We start from the raw sequence: 21,480 nt of genomic DNA, 5'->3' as shown, positions 1-21,480 counted from the left end.
GCAGCCTTATATCTAACGGAATGAAATGTTGTCCCGTCCTGCACCAGCTTCATGATTTTTGGCATGTTTGAGTCCAGTCGGGTAATATTTTGTTCTGATCCATAGGGTTTTCATTGGCTAATTTTTTAAAGTAGATCACCAGGCCTTTCTTCCTAGTCTGTCTTAATCTGGAAGCTCTTTTGAAACCTGTCCACCACGGGTGACCCTGCTGGTATTTGAAATATCAGAGGCATAGCTTCCAGCATCACAGCAACATGTAAGCCACCACAGTACGACAAACTGATAGATGGATGGTGGGGAGTAAGTATAGATATGGGATTTAGTGAAATCTATAAAGAAAGATGGGAAAGTGTTCCATGTGGAAGAAACTCAATGAATTAGAGTTAAGCAGGTGAAGGTGAGAAGGTTCTCCATGTGGCACAACATCATAGAGGGGTGAACTAACATTGCTTGGAGTAGAAAATGGACATCAATAATATTAAAATGGAAAATGAGAAGAAGGGAGCAGAGTATCAACAGGTGGAGCTGAAGGAGTAGGCGCATGGGGAGCCTTGACGCTACGGGGAATCACGAGGAGGACACTGGGCATTTGAGGTGGGTCTCCTGTGCTGCCACGTGGAAGGTAGGTTTATAGTGTGGAGACTGTAGGTAGGAACCTCACATAGGAGGCTATATAGCAGCAGATCAGGTGTGAAATATTGGGTCTGAGATTAGAACTGTGGTCATAGGAATGGAGAAAAAGGAGTGGATCTGAGATACAGTTGTCAAGGCTGAGTGATTTTTTTTGAATGTGGAGGTTGATGCATCTTACTCTTTAACTCCATTCCTTGGCTATAGAAAACTCCCTAACCTGAGCCAGTATCGGTTATGGAGGAGGCAGGGTGAAATAATATGAATAGATTGTTTACTCCATTAGCAGTACTGGAATACACCTGGTTTTGATGGCGAGTCCTTAGTGTCTTCTTTGACTACAAAAGATAGCTTGTATATTCATTTTGTATTTGTTAATAAATATATGTATGTGACTTATTAACAAAATTAAAATTGAACAGATGTATTTTGTGTTCTCTTATGAGTTAGGGGAAACACTGTGGGTGTAGTGGTTAAGTGCTATGGCTGCTAATCAAAAGGTTGGTAATTTGAATCCACCAGGTGCTCCTTGGAAACTCTACGGGCCAGCTCTACTCTGTCCTATAGGGTCTCTATGAGTTGGAATCAACTCTATGGTGACAGTTTTTTTTTTTTTTTTAATGTGTTAGGTAAATGACTACGTCCCAGTTTAACTTAGTGAGATTTGGATGGTCAATGAAATGGTTATACGATTAGAGGCTTTGAGGGGAACAATGCTTATTACTGTGGTGTGGAATAATGGATTGATCAGGAAAGGGCCGTGCAGAGGCCTTTAGCTATATGTCTAGTTCTTCCACTAACACTCGGGTAGAACATTTATCTTCCTTGTGGTTGGCAAGCATATGTAAGCATACCGTACCGGAGTCCCTGGGTAGTACAAATAGTTGATACAATCAGCTGCTAACTGAAAGATTGGAGATTCCAAGGTGCCTTGGAAGAAATCCTTGGCAGCGTAGTTTGAAAAAATTAGCCACTGAAAACCCTATGGAGCACAGTTCTGCTCTGACAGACATGGAGTTGGCAGGAGTCAGAATCTGTTCAACAACTTTTTTTTCTTTCACCATCTATCTTGCACTTGATAAAGGGATTCAAATATTAATGAGTAAAACGTTGATAATTTTAAAAGAAATGCATGTGTCTTTATTTGTAAAAGTACTGAAGATAATCTGTTGAAATTAAGATACTTATTACACCTTCCCCCTTTTGTTGTTACTTTGACAGTGTAAAGAACATGACTTGGCCATGATTAACCAGTTGCTGGATGATCCGAAGTTGACAGCCAGGAAGTACAGAGAATGGAAGGTCATGAACACCCTGTTGATTCAGGATATCTACCAGCAGAGGCGGGCCATGCCTGCCCCTGAGGATAACCCCCAGGAACTCAAGAAACAGCCTTCCACAGCTTACGTTGAAAGTTCCATTTGAGAACAATCCCGGATTCTCTCCCCTTTGTCCCACACAACTCTCAAAGATGTGGCATGAACTTAGATTTTTCCTTAAAAGGAAAACTGAAACCCTCTAAAGATGCAAACTCAGATGAAGGTCATCACCCAATGCATCAGGACTCCTACCTAGTTCCTCTTGCAAGGCGTCCATGGAGTGACTCGATTGGAACGAATGAGTTCAGTTGAACAGTTGATTTTTGTGTTCCTGCTGAGAGCTTAAGGCTATGCTGGGCCCTAGGTGGGACTGTGAGAAATGTATTATCTGTCCGTTGCTCTCAAGATTATTCTGATATCCTGTGGACAGAAAGATCAAATTTGACAAGAGTTAATTATTCGTAGAATTCTTCTGTGCTCCCAAAAAAGAATCTACATCTTCCACCTGATTGGGTAGCTGAGCTCTCCAAATCAATATTTTTTTTTTTTGGAGTGGAGGAATAGCTGCAACTGGAGCAGGACAAACACGGTATTCCAGAACAAATCCTTTGCTGTTGATTACAGAAAAGTGGTGCCTTTTCCACCTGTTGACAAACACCTCACAGAGAGAAATGTGTGGGAGAGTACCAGACGGAGGCTTGTTCTATATTCCACTCACCTAAAGGGCGACTTAATATTGTCGCACTTGACCCAGGTGGAGGATCCCATAAATGTGTCCTTTGCATCAAACAGGGAGAGAAAAGCATCTTATTACACTTGGAGACCTCCTCTCCCTCCTAGCTTTTCTAGGCAACTGCGGGAGATAGTAACAAGTCCAGCAGGGAGTATTTGCTGCTTTCTTCCTTGGCTGTGGTGCCTACACACAGTATGAACTTACGTCTAGATTCCCTGGGATCCAATTTGAAAAGTTGATTCTGGTGTCTGACTTGATTTCTAATACCTTTACTCCAAACACAATGGAAGAGTTAAAACACGATTGTTTTATTTTTGTATAGTTACGTGTCACTTTGTGTCCTCTGTGAATAGATAAGTTGCTATGTTTGTTATTTAAGTATATTTATAGAAGTCCAAATTACTACTGTTGTCAAAGATGATATACTATTATATGTTTTGCTCAGTATATATTCTTGAAGTATATACTTATTGCTTGAGAAAAATAGGGATATAATTGATTCTTTGGAGTTATTATGTTGCACTATAAGGTAGTAGAATGCTCAGGAAACCTTAAGGGATAAATATGGGGGCATGAATTAATAATCTTTGCTTTTCTGATCTCTCTCTCTCTTCTTCTTTCTCTTTCTCTCTCTCTGTCTCTCCTCTCCACCCAGGGCTCTTAGATTTCTCTCTTTGTTTTAAGGCACTGTCTTCACTAGGAAAGCACTTTCATCTAAAGTTCTCTCTTCTATTAAATGAACTGTCTTTTAAGATTTATACCACTTATGCCCACAGACTCTAAACCAAATGAAACACAATTAATGTCGTCTTTTGACAAATGACTAATAGAAATCGGGGGGTCCATTGTTAAAGTAGAGCTCATTTTGTTAGAGGAAAAAATAGACTCTTTGCTTATTAATCATGAATATTTCTCACCGCGAGAATAACCGCAACTCACCAAAAACCCATTTTGGCCCTACCCCTAGCAAATTGTCGACATAACACATTCTGTTTGTAGTCAACCTGTGGCTTGACATTCAAATGGCAAAACCACCTGAATTTTATCTGCAAACTAAATGGAAATGTTTTTGAATGTTTCCCCAGGTCTTACTAAGAAGTTGTAATGCTCTGTAAACAAAGAACAATCTTCACATCAAGTAAGAAACAAAACAGGAACCAGGTTATGGTGATAGAAGCCTCTCTGATATAAGAGGCCATGTCTGTAGCTTTGGCCCAACAAACATACAGGGGCTCATGTTTGTGAAAGGTGCACAGTGAGGCCATGGGCTGTACTGGCCAGGTGGTTCCAACCTGCCGTGAGTTTTCAGTTGGTACAGGCAGAAGTAACTTATCCAGGTTCTCAGACTGGACCCCATGCTTCTGATTTGAGAGGCCAATCCTTTAACCTTTTTCGCTTAGCAGCTACTAGAGGGCCAATTGTTAAGATTCACCAATGTAAACACACTGTTGAGAAAAAACCCACCCAGTGCCGTCGAGTCGATTCCGACTCATAGCGACCCTATAGGGCAGAAAGGAGACGTAATAACAGAGGAAATAATAGGATAATACAGACGTTCTTGCAGCTTTTTTCTCTTTGGTTTGCAGCACCAACCTGCAGACTCCAAAACAATTCCCCTTAAATTGAAGAGCTCCAAAAATTTTGAGCGGGGCTTGTGAATACATGTAAATGCTCGTGACTTGTCATGAACGCACATTTAACTGACATTTTAGTGCAAGCTATTTCTGGTACCAGTCAAATATCAAGGCAAAATAGTTCTATGAGAGGACTTAAACAGACCTTTCAAAAAGTTACTTTTCAGAGTCATTTTGAGAAAGTGACCTAGAAGTGTTGGAATTGTCAGTTAACACAGCTGCTTTGCAGAACCTCCCAAAATGAAAGTTAAACTGAACTGCCTAATTCTGGGCCCTGTTCACTGTGTTTTCCCCTGGGTGAATGCTCTCGCTCTCTACTGGGTCGTGCCAGGAAGTAGGCCGCTGTTTCTGTGAGTTCCCAGCCTCAGTGGTGGCTGCTAAGGGACAGGGTGAGAGTGGGTGATGCTTTCTATGACATTCAATTTAGGAGCAACCCAGGTAGTTCTTTTGGTTTAAGCCATTTTTCTTGTCCAAAGGATATTGGGAAAAACTGGATTATTCTAGTTTAGCCCTGGGGATTGGGCCATACTGGAAATGGATCTGGGTATTTTCAGAGAGTCTAAGGTGAAGCTCCTTAGTCACCCCGATAGCCACAGGGTTTAGGGAATGTGATTTGACTCGAAGCCATGAATGCTCAGGGAGGAAAGAATCTCTGTCTAGACCTGTGTCACCTCTTAGGGATGAGAACCAAAAGGACTCTTCTTTGGGGTTCTGGGAAGGACAGTTTCTCTCTATAGTTTGCCTGTAGACTCTATTCTTTGATACATTGCAACACACGCTGAACTGGGTGGTTCCAAGTTTGAGGGGCCTCTATGACTTTTAAGAATTCTACATTCTGCCACAACAGCTCAAAATCTCAGTATCAAGGGTCTAGAAAGACTCTCATAAAGCACAAAACTACAAAGACTCCAGGAAGCATAAGAAAAAGATTGTGCTTGGAGTCAGGTTTCAATGTGAAACCAATGCCTTATATTTACTTAGCACTTTATAGTTTGTAAAGCAGCATGTTTCTTGTCCCCCGTCCACCACAGTGGCCGTGTGTGGAGTGGCTGTATAACCGTTAGTCCCTTTTACAGAGGGTGGACACAAGCTGTGAGAAGTGAATGGCTGTCCTAGGGCCCCAAACCGTCATTGGTAAGGCCAGAATCCAGTTTGAGGCTCCTGCCCCCATCCCCTCCTTCTCCCCTCACACCGTGCAGCAGCTGCAGGAGCAGTGCCTGTGGGGACACAAGCAGTTTGGCTTGGACTGCATAGTCCACTGCACTGTAAGTGGCACACACTGCCAAGGTGGCTTTTGGCTAATCTGAAACCTAGGGGCCTGAGCACCAAACCAAAACCAAACTCTTTGCTGTCGCGTGGACTCCAACTCACGGAGTGACCCATGTGACAAAGTAGAACTGCTCCATAGGGTTTTTATTGGCTGTAATCTTTACAGAAACAGATCACCAAGTCTTTCTCTCCCGAAGCCTCGGGTGGGTTCGAACCTCCAACCGTTCGGTTAGTAGTCGACTGCAAATTGTTTGTGCCACCCAAGGACCGTCCCTGAGCAGAGTCTCTTCTCAACTACCCAAACGGCCGCTATCCCTCCTGCGGAGACTGCTGTGGGGCCAGCTGGGAATTGGGGGTTGATCTGTGCTTCCTTTCTTTCCTGCTGTAAATTATACGCTTGTTAGGTGCTGTGAGCCCTTAGGATGAAAGAGGTATATTCAAAGGATTGAATAGTGTCTATTTTCCTTGCCTTTTTTTTTTTAAGTATGTTGGGAGATGTCAGGGACTGAACTTAGTGATGAGTGGTTAGTCCCTTAGCCTTGCTCTCTCAATTTCCTCTTATGCAGTTAGGATACTTTCCTCAGATCATCTTCATATCACAAACCATGTCATACAGATTAAATAGATCAAAAGAACTAATTTTAAGTCTTTTGGGAGAGGAGCTGGACAAATTCAACCCATATTTAAATTCATGGACACACACCTCTATATAAAATAATCTGTTGAATGACAATATTTTGCTATAGCCACATAGGTAATTTAAATGAGTTATTTAAGTACCTGTTAACCAGTTGCTGATAAGTCGATTCCAACTCAGAGTGACCCTGTAGGACAGAGCAGAGCTGCCCCATAGAGTTTCCAAGGAGTGGCTGGTGAATTCTAACGGCTGACCTTTTGGTTAGCAGCTGAGCTCTTAACCACTGTGCCAGTAGGGTTCCAATTTAAGCACAAAGGATGCCTATCCAAAAGCCACTTGCCATATCCAAATGGTAGGCTGCCACCTCCTCTTCTGCCTCACAGAATAGGATATTTGATTGCGGTTTTCCCAATTTAATTCCCTTCCAGCATTTTTGCATGTTGAAATCACAAGAGAAACTGAGCTCTAGGAAGGTGAGATGACTACCCTGCCTCGGGTTTTGAAATACATAATTAAAAATAAAAGCCACTGAAATAGTATTTTTACAACCCGTAGCTAGTGACTGGGGAAGGGGCATATTCCACGCCTCACGGAAGGCCACCCGTCTCCATGGACAACGTATTGGGCGGCTGGCTATGTGTCACTCTTCGTCGTGAGACGGTGCCCTTTACGCGTCTAAAGCCCTTGCACATCTTCGTAATTCATGCTTTCCACCGGGTCCTCTTTCCCGTGCTCCCACGGTACCTCATCGAAAACATTATAAATTGATTCTATGTTTTTTAAAAAGTACCTTTCACATTCTCTGGCTGTGAGGAGACCTAACTTCGTTACTCTGTAGTGCTATTTCCTTACCTTTAGTCCTAAGGGGAAGCATGCCTCATGGAGACATTTAACATCCCATCATAAAAACCAGGATTTGTAATCATCAGATAGTTTAATGTCCTTGCATGATGGAGATGTGACTCTTAGCACTGCATGGCGTTTGGGGGCAAGTTTTAATATGGAAATGATCCCTTAAATTGCGTTGTGCTTTTCATTCCTTGTCACCTACCCTCTCTGGCTAAACCGAAAGGAGGCATGGCTCATTTCTCCTGCTTTATGTTTCTGAGGCTGACTTGTAAGAGAAAAATAAAAACAAGAGAAAACGTTTCTAGTGAAATGACGTGGACAAATATTTGAAATATTCCACTGGTGTTCATTTTCTGCCCTGCAGTGTTGCTTTCTCAATGAAAAATCTCTCCTTGGGAAGCGGCTGCTCTTTTATCTTCCACAAAGGTTGTAGCGCCCTCTGGTGGTTGTCACAAGAATAACTGGTTTTAGGGTCTATTGACGTTTTTATTCTTTAATATCTATGTTGGGAAATCTATTTTCAACAATAACCCATATGGTCTTTTTCAACTTATTAGTACAGCAATATTTAGATTTTTCAAAAGTTGCTGTTGGCCCACAAAATTTGACTTACCACTTAATCATTACTAGGTACCTGCATTTTGTTATGTATTTGCAGATTATGTAAGCTAAAACCTGAGGAACGTAAGTTCCTTAAAATATGTAAGATATTTACATGAAAATGTACAAAGAAAACATTGAAATTGTTGAAATATTGAAAAGACATAATGAATCGCCTTTCTTTTGGATCCACTAATCAGAGGAAGCTGGCCTAATTTGAATTGGATTTCCGCTTCCTCGTTTGCTGCCTACACGCACAACAAGTTCTCGTTATTTTCTCTCCATCTCTCCCAGGTCTCTGCATACTCACTGCCACCCTCCTTCTCCTCCATCCTGCCACCACCAAACATTCCCAGCCTCCCAAACAGAAGCTATAAAAAAATATTTTAGATCAAAGGGAGAAGCAAAAGGCATAGATTTTTAGAACAAACTTGTATTAGTTGCTGATGGCTGCTGTAACAAATTGCCACAAACTTATCAGCTTAAACTGCACAAATTTATTATCTTATAGTTTTGGAGCTCAAGGCTGAAATGGCTTTCACTGAGCTAAAATCAAGGAGTAGGCAGAATGCTTTCCTGCCTACCACAAATCTCCATTTCAAATATCCTGCTTCATCTCCATAAACCATCCATACCTCCCAGAAATTTGAGAATTTCCAAGTTTTAACTAAACCAAAAAAAAAAAAAAAAAAAAAACCCAATGAGGTGTGAAAATCCTTTGCTATACCGTGTGATTGGAATTTGGTATCATCAAAATATGTTCACCATAGAAAAGGCCATTCCATCCTCATGAGGAAAAAAGGGAAGAAATTCCAGGCTTTCTATCAACATACGTGCACAGATGCAGCAGACGTGATATTTTAGTGAGCAGATCAGGCTTTCATGGTACCTTCATTTAATGACAAAACACTAAAAATTCACTTTTAAGAATCAAATATCATAAAAAAGAATCAAATATCATAAAAAAAAAAGGATAATTTAGGCTTCAGGAATCTTAGGTTTATGATCTGCTTTGCGCAGCGTCAGGCTTACAGATGGGTTTGGCCAAGTCTGCAGCTTCCTTCCTCAACAAAGAGCAAGGAGGCTTTTGTTGACTGGGTGTTGATGTTCAAGTGTCCCAAGATGCACGGAATTTCCCACATTCCAGCCCTCTGAATGAACCACACTCTAAGCATTTTATTTGTGTTTTTACCTTTAAAAGAAAAATACCTTTGTTGTTGTTATTGTTAGGTGCCATTGGGTTGGTTCCAACTCACAACCACCCTATATACAACAGAACAAAATGCTTCCTGGTCCTGCCCCATCCTCAAAATCCTTGCTATGTTTAAGCCCATTGTTGCGGCCACTGTGTCAATCCATCTCGTTGAAAGTCTTCCTCTTTTTTGCTGACCTCTACGTACAGGTGATTTCCGATGTTAGTCTGCTAATTCTCCCAGTCCCAAATTTTAAGAAGTCATAAACACTATACTGACATTGAAGTCTCTTCTGAACATGCCCAGGGAGTTCTATTCAGAGGTGAGGGAGGGGGTGTGGGGGAGGGGACAAATTCCCACCTGAACAGGGGGCCTAGGTATTTAGCAGATTATTACCCAAGTGCCAAAGGTAATTGTTGTGGATGTTGTTGCTGCCCTGCCCAGACCCCTTCTACCTGGCTAGAACTTTTGTACCCCAGTTGCTATGAGTTTTTCTTCTTAACCAACTGTTGTGTAACAGCCCAGGGGCACCCGGACCCAAAGTTGGCTGTGTCTCCAAGGGACTGAAGAAAGACTCTGGAACCAGTGATCATGACTTGTGGTTTATTCAGGGGGCTTACTTATGAGACCGTTGGTCCAAGGTGGCAGCTGGACCAGTTTAGTGCTCTGCGACCACCTAGCAAGGGATACAAGCTTAGATACCATTCTGGCTAGGACCAAGGCTCATCAGTTTCCTCCTGAGCCCTTGGGCAGTCAGTGTTCCCAGGGGCTTCACATCCAGGCCCAGATGTTTTTCTTCTTGTTGCTAAGGTGTTCCTCGTCCTTGGCTACCAGCCCAGTCACGCCATTCCCAGCCTTGTACCTTAGCCCAAGTCCATCCTGAATTCACCCCCAGCATGCTTTGGGGAAGGGCAAAGCTGACTCCATTAGGAGGGGATGCATATAGCCGAATAGCATTACCCTACACCAACCAAACCAGTTGTCCTCGAGTCGACTGTGACTTCTGGCAACTCCATGCGCGTGCATCATAGGACTTTCAATGACTGCTTTTCAGAAGCAGATTGCCAGATCTTTCTTCTGAGGTGCATCTGGGTGAACTTGAACCTCCATCCTTTCATTAACAGCCAAGAGCATTAACCATTTGCACCAACCAGGCTCTCTTTGTTCTTAACACTATCCCTCTTTCCCAGAGATTCTTCCCTCAGCTGAAACAGAGCTGCCAAGGCCATCAGATTATGCCTCCCACCCCCATCCAGGGCAGCTGAGACCAATGACTGACTGGTGGGTAAAAAGCCCTTGCCTCAGGTGGTACTGATTCTTTGGAACAGTGTTTCAAAGGCTTTCCCATGGGCTCAGGCTGAAACTGGTCCACAGCTGAGGCCATACCCTGCACTTAGCATCTCCACCTCCTCCTATCATGCTTTCCTCAACCCCTTCTGAAAACATTCCTTCAAGAAATCATTTTCACAAGACTCCCTGTCTCAGGCTTTGCTTCCAACCTCAGGAAGTTAATTCTGGAAATTGTCCCTGGGAAACTGACTCCATGGATGAAATTAGAGAGGTGGATTCTCCTTGATCGCCAGGCAAGCTAGGTGAAGATGAGATGCCATCATTGGGGTCAGGGGAACATGGATACCCTTGGCATACTGTATGTGGGTGATTGTGGAGATTTTACCTATCAAGCACTGGGATGAGACACAGGAGGAAGGGAAAGGACTGGCTGGTGTGATGTCCGTGGTGTTCAAGAGGTGGGAAATGGGGGGAAAGGGTAGCTAAGTACTATTGATGCACTGAAGAAAGTAACAGGCTCAGATCTATTAATTAGTAATTTAAAGCAAAGTGTGAGGGAGAGGCAACATTTAAGAGATACTCATTTTGTGTAGTCAGAGGGCAAACAGAGTTGAAAAACAGGCACAAGACTTAATTGTAAGAGTTATAGAACTTTCTGGGTGACTAAAGCTCAGCCTCAACAAGTCTCCACTGCCAAATGCAGGGTTTTGACAGGGAATGAGATGAGGCTCGAGATGAGGCTACATGGGTAAATATACTCAAGAAACTTGAACCCAGATTCCCCAGGAACCCCTGGGCCTACAGATGAGTGCCACTTTCCTTACCGGAAGACAGAAGCCTCCAGTCTTCATGTAAGAAAACTATTCAGAGGCTTCACAGGAAGTAGGCACCTCACAAGACAATACTTGCCCTCTGCAGACTTTCTCACCACCTCACTGCCTGGCCACAGGCTCTCCATTAGGGCCAATCTCAGCATAACCCAATGGGGGAGTGCTGGGCCTGGTAAGGGAAGAAAGCAAATGCACACCAAAAGAACCACAGAACCTGCCTAGCTAAGGGGCAGGGACTGAGGAAGGGGGAAACACCTAAATCTTTCTGGGGAAATTTGATGCAGGATCCAAATGGATGTTGATACTCGAGCACTCAAAAAACCATCATGGCCTCTGTGTTAGGATGGAGGTGTATGGAGGTGATGCAATAGATGTACAAGGTTCTTTTAAATTTATTCATTTAAATTAAGATTTTGGAAAAAAGCATTGAATATACCATCGACTGCCAGAAGAATGAACAAATCCTTCTTGAAAGAAGTACAGCCAGAATGCTCCTTAGAAGTGTGGATAACAAGACTACGTCTCACATACTTTGGACATGTTATCAGGAGGGATAAGTCCCTGGAGAAGGCCATCATGCTTGATAAAGTAGAGGGTCAGCAAAGAAGAGGAAGGCCCTCGGTGACATGGAATGGAGACACAGTGGCTGCAACAATGGGTTCAAACATAGCAACAATTGTGAGGATGCTACAGGACAGAGCAATGTTTCGTTCTGTTATACAAAAGGTCGCTGTGAGTTGGAACCAACTAATGACACCTAACAACAAAAACTTTTCACGTTGGGTTCACAGATGCACATAGTTGTTATTTAACTGGTTCTTAAATGTATAATTGGAAAGGCCATAGTTAGTTGGGAGAACTGTAACTTTGTACCTTGACCAGTAGTATAAGAGCTATTGCAGTAAGAAAGCCCTAGGAGAAGCTCCTGAGGCTTCCTCCTTCAGCAGTCTGGCCACTGCAAAACCCAAACAGATCACAGAAAATTGCAGTGGACTCCTGTAAACTTAACCAAGCAATAACCCCAGTTGTAGCTATTGGCTGAATGTGGTGTCTTTTCTAGATCAGATTATATCCTTAGATACATAGATTGGGCATTCTCTTCAATACTCCTTGTAAAAGAGGATCAGTACATGTTTACATAGGATTGTCAAGAATATATATTTATGGTCTTGTCCAAAGGCTATATAAATTCCCCTGCTTCTGTCACAATATAGTCAAAAGGGACCTGTGCCATGTAGACATTCCACAGAATGTCACATCGTCCACTATATTGATGATAACATGCTAACTGAACTTGATGAGCTAGAAGTGGCATATACTCTGGGTGCCTTGGTAAGAAACATGTGCTCCAGGGAGTGAGAAATAAACCCTATAAGGATGCACAGGCCAGCCACATAGGTGAAATATTTAGTGGTCTAACAGTATAAGGAAAACCAGACATCTCATTCAAAGTAAACAGCTAGTTATTGCACCTTGCACTCTTATTGGTAAAAAGAACCATAAGGTTTGGTGGGCTGTTCAAGATTCCAAAGCAACTTATGCTATACACCTCACACATTGAGTGGCATGGAAAGCCCAAGAATAGGCTGTACCTCAGGAACAGGCTGTGGTACGAGCAGCCTTACTGCTTAGGCCACAGGATTTAGCAGATCTTGGTGGCGTAGTGTTTAAGTGCCACAGCTACTAACCAAAAGGTTGGCAGTTCGAATCTGCCAGGCACTCCTTGGAAACTCTATGGGGCAGTTCTACTCTGTCCTATAGGGTCGCTATGAATCGGAATCAACTCGATGGCAGTGGGTTTGGTTTGGTTTTGGTGGTAGTAGAAGTACGTATGATGGAGAAAGAAGCCATGTGGGTTCTCTGCAAGCTTCAAAAAGAGAGTCACAGCACAGATCCCCAGGGTTCTGGAGCAAGGCCATGACATCTGCAGCAGAGAAATAGTCACCATTAAAAAATAATGCTATCATGTTTAGCCCTGGTGGACACTGCGTGTCTAACCTCTGGAGAATTGAGTTCTGCAGCCAAAACTAACAATCAAGAGTGCTGTTAGAAGCAAGTTTGGGGTGGCCTGGAGCAATCCATTGCAAAATGGAAGTCTCATATCCAGGACTGGGCTGAAGCAACTCCAGAGGATATAAGAAATTTTTATGAACATGCGGGTTAGACACCTATGTCATCTACCATAATTGCATAGATACATCTCCCTCAGCTCACACATTTGGACTTATGGGGGGCTTCTCCTTGTCAGAAAGAGGAGGGAAAGGCCTGAGCTGAGTTTATTAACAAGTGAGCTTCATATATGAGTACAAACCAAAAACAGACTTCTACTACCATACCACCTCGCTTATGGGAGACACTGAAAGTCAGTAGTGAGTGGAAAATATCCTAGTGGGCATAGATTCAAGCAATGCATCTGGTCATCCACTTTATGTAGAGACAAATGTGACCCAAGGAGCACTGAGGACAATGAAGCCTGGGGACAAGATTTGTGGATGCAACCAAGAGAGTAGGCACAATGTTTGAGGGTCAGATTTTTGTATTGGGTAATAATACCCACCAGCAAGTGTCCATTTCAGAAGAAGCACTAAACAACCAAGTGGAAAGGATAACTCAACCAGTTGATGTCAGGTCACGTCCGCCCTTGACCAATGGGCTTATGAACAGAGAAAACACAGTGTTAGAGAAGAAGGCTTTGCATGGGCCCAGAAGCATGTGCTCTCTCCCCACAATTGAAAAGCTACCACTGTTGCTGAATGTCTAACCCACCCATAACAAAGACCAATGCTGGACCTTCAATAAGGTATCATCCCTTGAGGAGACCAATCAGCAACTTGTTGGCAAGTTGATTATACTGGACCTTTTCTAATGCTTCATCCTGATCAGGACTGACTAGTTTTCCACATATGGGGTTGCCCTTCTTTCCTGCAGTGCCTCTGCCAGTACCACTATCCAAGATCTCACAGAATGTCTGATCTATTAGTATAGGATTCCGTAACAACACCTTTGACAAGAAGCCTACTTTATGGTCAACGTAGTGGGGCAGTGGGCATATGACCATGAGATTCAGTGGTTCTTTCACATTTTGCACCATTCAGAAGATGTTGGCCTGAAAGAGACCTCAAAAGGTCTCTTGAAGGTGTAGTCTAGGTACTTACTTGTTAGGATACCTTGTGTGGCTAGAGTAGCACCCTTCAGAATGCTTAAAAAAAAAAAAAAAAAAGAACCAGTGACCATTATATGGTACTCTGTCCCTAAAAGATTGAATACATAGGTCAGGGGACCAAGGGGTCGAAATAGGTTGGCCTAGCTCACCATTACTCCAGTGACCCTCTTTGGGGGATTTGTGCTTCCCATCCCTAAAACTTTAGGCTCTGTGTGTCTAGAGGTTATGCTTCCACTGGGGCACACTGTAAAAGTCCCCAGAAGCCTAAATCTATGGCTCTGTCTTGTTACTTTGGACTCCTTAAGCTTTGGAGACCAGCAGGCACTGAAAGGAATTATCTTACTGGCAGAGATTGCTGGATAAAATAATCAGGAGGAAGTAGGATTGCTACTACATAATGGAAGAAGGTAGAACATGCTTGGCACTGAAATGGCCCACAGAGTCATCTCTTTGTACTCTCATGCCCAGTTATAATTGTCCCACTAAAAGGAAAAGAACAGCAACCCTGCTTGATAAGTGCATGGTAATCAGGGGGTTGGGTTGCTCAGGGATGAGGGTCTGGGACATCAGCCAGAGAAGTACCAGTCAAGGGGAATCAGGAATGTATGGTGCAGGAGAAGGTGATTTGTCATTTAAGCCCTTGTGATCCACTGCACAGTGGGGCAATAGTTTCCACCCTAAATTGCCTCTTAAATGTTTTCCCTGAAATTGTGACTGTGCCTACATGTAGGGAACTTAACGTGAGAAATGAGGGGATATGAGCAGCACAAGGGTAGACTCTGTGGGATGTTGATGGTGCCCTGTTCAGATCCCCTTTGCCAAGCAGATGGACCCAAACCCTAGTGAATATTGGCTGCTGTCTTTGTTACTTAGCGCTGTTATAATAAAAATACCACAAAAGGATGGATTTAAAGAACAGAATTTATTTTTTCGTAGTTTTGGAGGCTACAATTCTGAATTCAGGTCATCAGCAGGGCTGTGTTCTTTCTCTGTGGGCTCTAGGGGAACATCCTTCCTGGTCTCATGCAGCTTCTGTGGCCCTAGGCATTTTTTGTGCTTCTTGGCTTATAGGAGGATCATCACATGGTGTCTATTTTCTCTTTTAATAAAATACCACTCAGAAGGGATTACGTTTGGGACTCATCCTATTCCAGTATGACCTCATTAACATAAAAAAATCATTTTTACACAGGGTCACAGTCACAAGTACTAGGGGTTAGGACTTCAATGTAATGTTTTAGGAACACAACCTGTAAGAGTAGCTAACAGCTCACAACTGCCCCCTTCTCCAGAGATTGGCCTTTGCCTGAATAGTAACTACCTTTCTAGGGAGATTATGCCTTTTGGTCTTTTTTGTCACTGGCCCTATCCTAGCAGCCAGTGGCCAGTAGCTTATTTACACAGGGTACAAAAGCCCATTCCCTTTGTTTTAAAATAGAACCAACTCCATGGTGGAATTTGTACCCCAGAGCTCCTCTTGGAATCAGATAGAAGCTAGTTTTCATCTGGACCACTTTGTTAATTAGCTTTATTCCCCTACCCTATCCTGCTTCCCCATCACTCCTCCTGATAGCACTCTTCAATACATCACCTGAACAAAATCCCCATCTCTGCCTCTGCTGCAATGGAACCTGACCTCAGACCATTATCCATCTCTCTGCATGATACTTCCACACGGAAGCTATTTTTGTTCTGTGCTGCATAAGGGTACCCTGGGAAGCACAGAGTACTGAAAATGATATGGGATTTCTCCTCGCTCATTCGTTTCTTATCCCTGAGCATGAGTTCAGAATGCAAATATTCTTTCCTCCAAATTCCAAACCCATCACCTTAATGTACGTGCCAGTCAGTCTATGCATGAATGTCAGAAGTATTCATTAGCAATCACATAACACTTCTTAATCTCTGATTTAGTACATTAAAAACAAAATTCTCCATTACCCATCTCAAAACTGGTTGGAATATAAATATTCATCCTCGTAATCACCCAGCGTTACAAATTATTAATTAGATTATATGAGATTTCCCCTCCCACTTTCTTTTCTTACCTAAACGTACAAGTTAAGCCAACTCTCTCTCCAGAATTTCACTGCCTGACAGTGATGTCTCATCCTAACATTGCCATTTCATCAAGGACAGTACTTCCCATTTGGCCATCCTCTCAGGCTTTGGACCATCTACTTATTCCTGAGGTGGTTGCCCCTGGGAAGTCCAAGCTTATCATCCACCTTAGGTCTGACTTACCCCATTGCATGTTCTCCAAGAAAGCCCTCAGGAGGTGCTAACTTTGAGTTAGGCCTGATCTCAGGTGAGCTCATCGTTGTTAATGAAGTCAGGGAAGACAGCGGTATAGTACAACTGGAGAAATACTGTCCCTAAGATTCCTAAATTGACAACAGAAAAACCAAACCAGTTGCAATCATATTGATTCTGACTCATGGTGACCCCATGTGTTTCAGAGTAGAACTCTGCTCCATGGGTTGTCAATGGATGTGATCTTCCAGAAGCAGATTGCCAGGCCTTTTTTCACAAGTGCCTCTGGGTTGATTAGAACCACCAACCTCGCAGTTAGAAGCTGATCGCTTAAACATTTGTGCTACCCAGGAACTCCAAATTGATAATACTAGGAATTGCCTGTAAAAAACCTGTTGCCATAGGGTTGATTCTGACTCATGGCCACCCTATAAGGCAGAGTAGAACTGTCCCATAGAGTTCCTAAGGAGCGGCTCATGGATTTGAACTGTCGACTTTTTGGTTAGTAACTGAATGATCCTAATTTCATTCATGAAATACAAACAGACCAGGTTAGTAATGAGTTTGAGAAAACCTACCATGCTACTAAAACTTTCACATAAAACAATCCTTCCTAATTTCCCTTCTGTTGGGGTTTGAAGGACTCCCATAAATAAACCAATTGTCATTGAGTCAACTCCAAATCATGGTGAACCCATGTGCGTCAGAGTAGAACTCCAAATCATGGTGAGCCCACGTGCGTCAGAGTAGAACTCCAAATCATGGTGAGCCCACGTGCGTCAGAGTAGAACTCCAAATCATGGTGAGCCCATGTGCGTCAGAGTAGAACTCCAAATCATGGTGAGCCCATGTGCGCCAGAGTAGAACTCCAAATCATGGTGAGCCCAGGTGTGTCAGAGTGGAACTCCAAATCATGGTGAGCCCCTGTGTGTCAGAGTAGAACTCCAAATCATGGTGAACCCATGTATGTCTGAGTAGAACTCCAAATCATGGTGAGCCCATGTGTGTCCGAGTAGAACTGTGCTCCATAGGGTTTTCAATGGCCAGTTATTTGGAAGTTGATCACCAGGCCTTTCTTCTGAAGTGCCTCTAAATAGCCTACTTTTATCTGTCCAAGTTCTCAACCAGTTGAAAAATAGTATAAAAGTCAACATCTATAGAGAACCCACCTGTCCCAACACTGATGTTGTTACCCAACCCGGGAAGGTGGATCCTTTTCTGGAGCACTCAGACTTGCCAATTATCTGGACACAGGTCTTTGAGAAAGAGAAAGTAACTTTATTGCAATGTATAAAGCTTAGGGCCGGGAGGAAGTTCCTCAGATCTGACTGCCCAAGCTATGGGGAAGCAGGGCTTATATGTGATTTGGGCGGCAAGATGGTGATTGTGCAGGTGTACTGGGGAGGGAAAATTCTAGAAGGTGGCCGGGAAACAGGAGGTGACATGGTTCTTGTTGAACCTCTCCTTTCGAAATAGAGTTCCGGGTGATGATTTTCCTTCTGATTCATTCCTCCTGTTGCTGTGTCCTCTGTTGAGAGTGGGCCAGATCTGGCTTGGGCTAGTTTAAGGACTAATGGAAATTTACTGGCATTTGTAGAGTCAGGTTACAACGTTAGAAGATGTGATTGGGTGTGGAGCCCAAAAGGATTTGTCCACTCCAGCCCTTAGACTAGATTTTTGCTCCCAGAGCAAAGTTTAAATCCATTGAGCTGACACATTAATTCTTCCTTAGTAACTACCTCACCCTGGTGGAGGTGAAGAGTGACGTAGAAAGAGACCAAATCTTAAGGGAGTTGGGAAGATTAACTCCAACCAATTGAGAAATGTAGATCAATGGCTGCTGCCCACCAACAGCAACTTGCTCCACCTCTGGGGGAAAGTAATACAGCTAGGTAATTCATCCTCTGGGTACCAGAGGCCTGAGGAATGCCTCTAATACCATCCCCACACTTGTAGTAACTCTGGAGATTCATCCAAGTTATTGAAAGTAACAGGAGTTTGCTTCTTTTTATTGCTCTATTGGTCTGGCTGGTGGTCCTCTACTCTGGGCAGAAAATGTTCAAGGAGTTCCAAACAATACCCTGATTGGTACAGACTTCTGGGAAAGAACTGGTTCACAATTGGGGTTGAGATGAGGATCCACCTATTTGATGGCTCAGATAAGGATGGGCTACAGAGACAGAGGGATATTAGGGTCCCTGGGACTGTGAGGCTAGAAGTCTGGCACGGAGGTTTAGAAGGGACAGATTTCAGGTCCAGTGTGAGAGAGGGTTGGACTACTATTGCATCTTCTCCTCATTCAAGTGCCTGAGCACCCTGGGAGGGAGAACTCTTTGGTGCTACAGGTGCATTGGATCTGTGTGGGATTCTCTCGTGTAAAATTGGTTGTGAGAAGGACAAGGCAAAACAGCACAGAAGCTCATAGACCGAGACCTCACAGGTGCTGCAGGCCTAGGGCACAAAATTGCAGACAATGGGGCTGCCGGGAATTCCACCATCTCCCCCTTGTAGTCAGGCTAACTCAGGAGGGAGTTAATGGAAAGGACTGGACTTGGTAAATGATGGACTTGGGGGATAGAGCAATGAGATGTAGGCGTAGGGCTGCCCATGAGAATATTTATACTTACCAGCTAATAAAGACTGGGGCACGCTGGAGACTTATGTCAATGCATTAATTATACTACCACTATTAACACATATGGCTTGCTTACTGTGTGTAAGGCAGTGTGCATTAAATACTTTATCTCCTTTATGTAAGGTAGGTTTTATCCTTTTGATAAATGAAGAAACTATAGCTCAGTGGTGAAATGCTTTGCCCAAATTCTTACATGCAGCAAGTGTGGGAGGTGGATTTGATTCCAGCTTGGCTTGGACCCCATTGCTGAGACCCTGACCAAACTATCACTCCAGTTAGTACTCAAGAGCTGAGACCACGCATAGGGTCTTTGATCCTTTTTGTTTGTACAGTGTCTAGTACTGGCATATAATTGGCACTTTGTAAATACATGTTGCTGTGATGCTGGAATCTTTGGCACAGGTATTCCAAATACCAGCAGAGTCACCCATGGCAAACAGGTTTCAGTGAAGTTTCCAGACTAAGACAGACTAGGAAGAAAGGCCTGGGGATCTACTTCCAAAAATTAGCCAGTGAAAACCTCTTGGATCACAACAGAATATTGTCCAACTAGCTTGCTTTGGAATATCATCAGGAGGAATCACTTGGTAGAGGAGGACATAATGTTTGGTGAAGTAGAGGGCCATTGGCACAGTAGACAATGATGGACTTGAACTTACTGGTAATCATGAGGATAATGCAAGACCTGGCAATGTTTTGTTCTGTCGTACATAGGTCACCATGACTCAAAGGCAGCTATCCATCTATCTAGCTATCTGTTGTCTAATGACTGAATTGATTTGACCACATGAAAACACCAGCTGAGTGGTTAGGGTGTAAAAAAAAAAAAAAAAAAAAGGTGTAGCAGAGGGAAAATAATCTGCAGGGCAGGTAGCAGGGTGCATGCAGAGCTGTAAGTTGACCTAGAGATCTACGCTCACTTGTCTCCTCTTAGAGCATCAGGGGCTGTGGAAGACTCTTGGGAGTCTCTACCTGTACACAGCTCCACTTAATTGAATGGTTGAACTTTATATTATTTTAAGGTTCATGATGAAATAAATCACAGGCCTGAGAAGAGTCTGAGCTTGAAAGTTGAAAAGTTCCTGAAACTGTACTTCCTCTGGGGAAGATAAAAGCTGTGGTTCTTTTGTTGTGATAATGACAGGCTGTCAGTGTCAGTTTGGTTTGCCTGACTCCTGTTCATGGAATAAGTGCTAGTAATTGCTAATAGCTTTGAGAAAAAAAACTGACTCATAGCCCAAGAGTGACTTGCATATCAATGCTCAGAGCCCTCTGTGGTTCTCTGGAGAAGTGCGGATACTGGTGTCGGTATCCGGCACCTGCTGTTCTCAGCAGCCAGAGCTTTCCAGTGCTGATTCTTCTTACTCAACCTCCTGCAGCTAGGGCAGAGTCCAGTGGGATTTCATTGCTGGGAAATTTCAACCGTGGACGATAGGATTGATGCTCCTTGTTTCTGGACATTTTGTTCTGAGGATCCTGTCTTCCTTTTCATTTGTAGTGAAGAAGCTGAAAAGTATTTGATTAAATTCCTAGCAAACTAGACAGTTGGGGCTGATTCAGGCGGCTCCCCACTGTTGCCAGAGGCTTTGTCTTTCACTGTGATTGCTTCTCTGAAAACATAGGACTGCACATTCATGGCCATGTTAGACCAGCTGCAGCTGTGATGCCTTCCTTTCCTTAAGGACAGTCGTAGGCTCAAGAGGATGTCCCCAGCCCCCCATGCATGGGGGCTCTTTTAGACATGCCAACGAGCAGAGTGAGGCTATGAATGTGGTGTCAGTGCAGGCAGTCTTCAAGGCTGACTCAAAGGCTCACTGATATTGATTGCTCTGGCCTTTTGATACTGCAGGGGTTCAACTCTGAGTACTTTTTGGTTTGTAATTTGCCTCAGGTACAAGGAATTGTAAGAGAAGAGCTCAATGAGTTTGAGATCCACCATAAAGGGGAACCATTTTTAAGTCCACAAAGGGAGGAACGTAACTCTACTCCTGACTTTTCCAATGTCTACACGTAAGAAAGACCAATCACTAGAAAGGGACATCATGGTTAGCAAAGTAGAGGGTCAGTGAAAACAAGGGAAAAACCTTGCATGAAATGGATTGACAGGATAGACACAATAATAGACTCAGGTCAACTATTGTGAGGGTGGTGGAGGACCGGGCAGTGTTTCATTCTTCTGTTCTCTTGTAAGGTCGCTGTGAGTTGGGCCAGCTCGATGGCAATTAATAACAATAACCGTGCACTTATGACCCTCTCACTGTCTTTTCTGCTGGACTCTTACACCTGCTCCACAAGTCAGGATCCATTAATTCCAGGAGGTCCATCCTGACTGTCTTACCTCTCCCAGCACATGGGCAAGGGCATCTGTGATGGTTAAGGTTGTGCGTCAACATGGCTGGGCCATGATTCTCAGCAGCTTGGCAGGTACGATGTAATGGTGTTATA

At 43.4% G+C, this 21,480-nt stretch overlaps 2 protein-coding genes across 15 annotated transcripts in view; one reads left to right on the top strand and one right to left on the bottom strand.

The window, feature by feature from the left end:
• IPCEF1 (interaction protein for cytohesin exchange factors 1) overlaps positions 1–7,745 on the top strand; it is a 235,645-nt gene extending 227,900 nt beyond the window's left edge. For all 14 annotated transcript variants that reach the window (XM_049904225.1, XM_049904163.1, XM_049904172.1 and 11 more), the window contains one exon: positions 1,852–7,745. In XM_049904225.1, coding sequence (XP_049760182.1) covers positions 1,852–2,055 — 204 coding nt within the window. In that variant the 3' untranslated portion in view covers positions 2,056–7,745. The remainder of the gene's footprint in view (positions 1–1,851) is intronic.
• Positions 1–21,480, bottom strand: part of OPRM1 (opioid receptor mu 1) — a 199,843-nt gene that overhangs the window by 98,829 nt on the left and 79,534 nt on the right. The window lies entirely within an intron of this gene.

The sequence above is a fragment of the Elephas maximus genome, chromosome 1 (assembly GCF_024166365.1).
Source record: "Elephas maximus indicus isolate mEleMax1 chromosome 1, mEleMax1 primary haplotype, whole genome shotgun sequence".
Classification (NCBI taxonomy): domain Eukaryota; kingdom Metazoa; phylum Chordata; class Mammalia; order Proboscidea; family Elephantidae; genus Elephas; species Elephas maximus.
The sequence above is the reverse complement of the archived record's forward strand: the minus strand, read 5'-3'. Positions and strand labels throughout refer to the sequence as shown.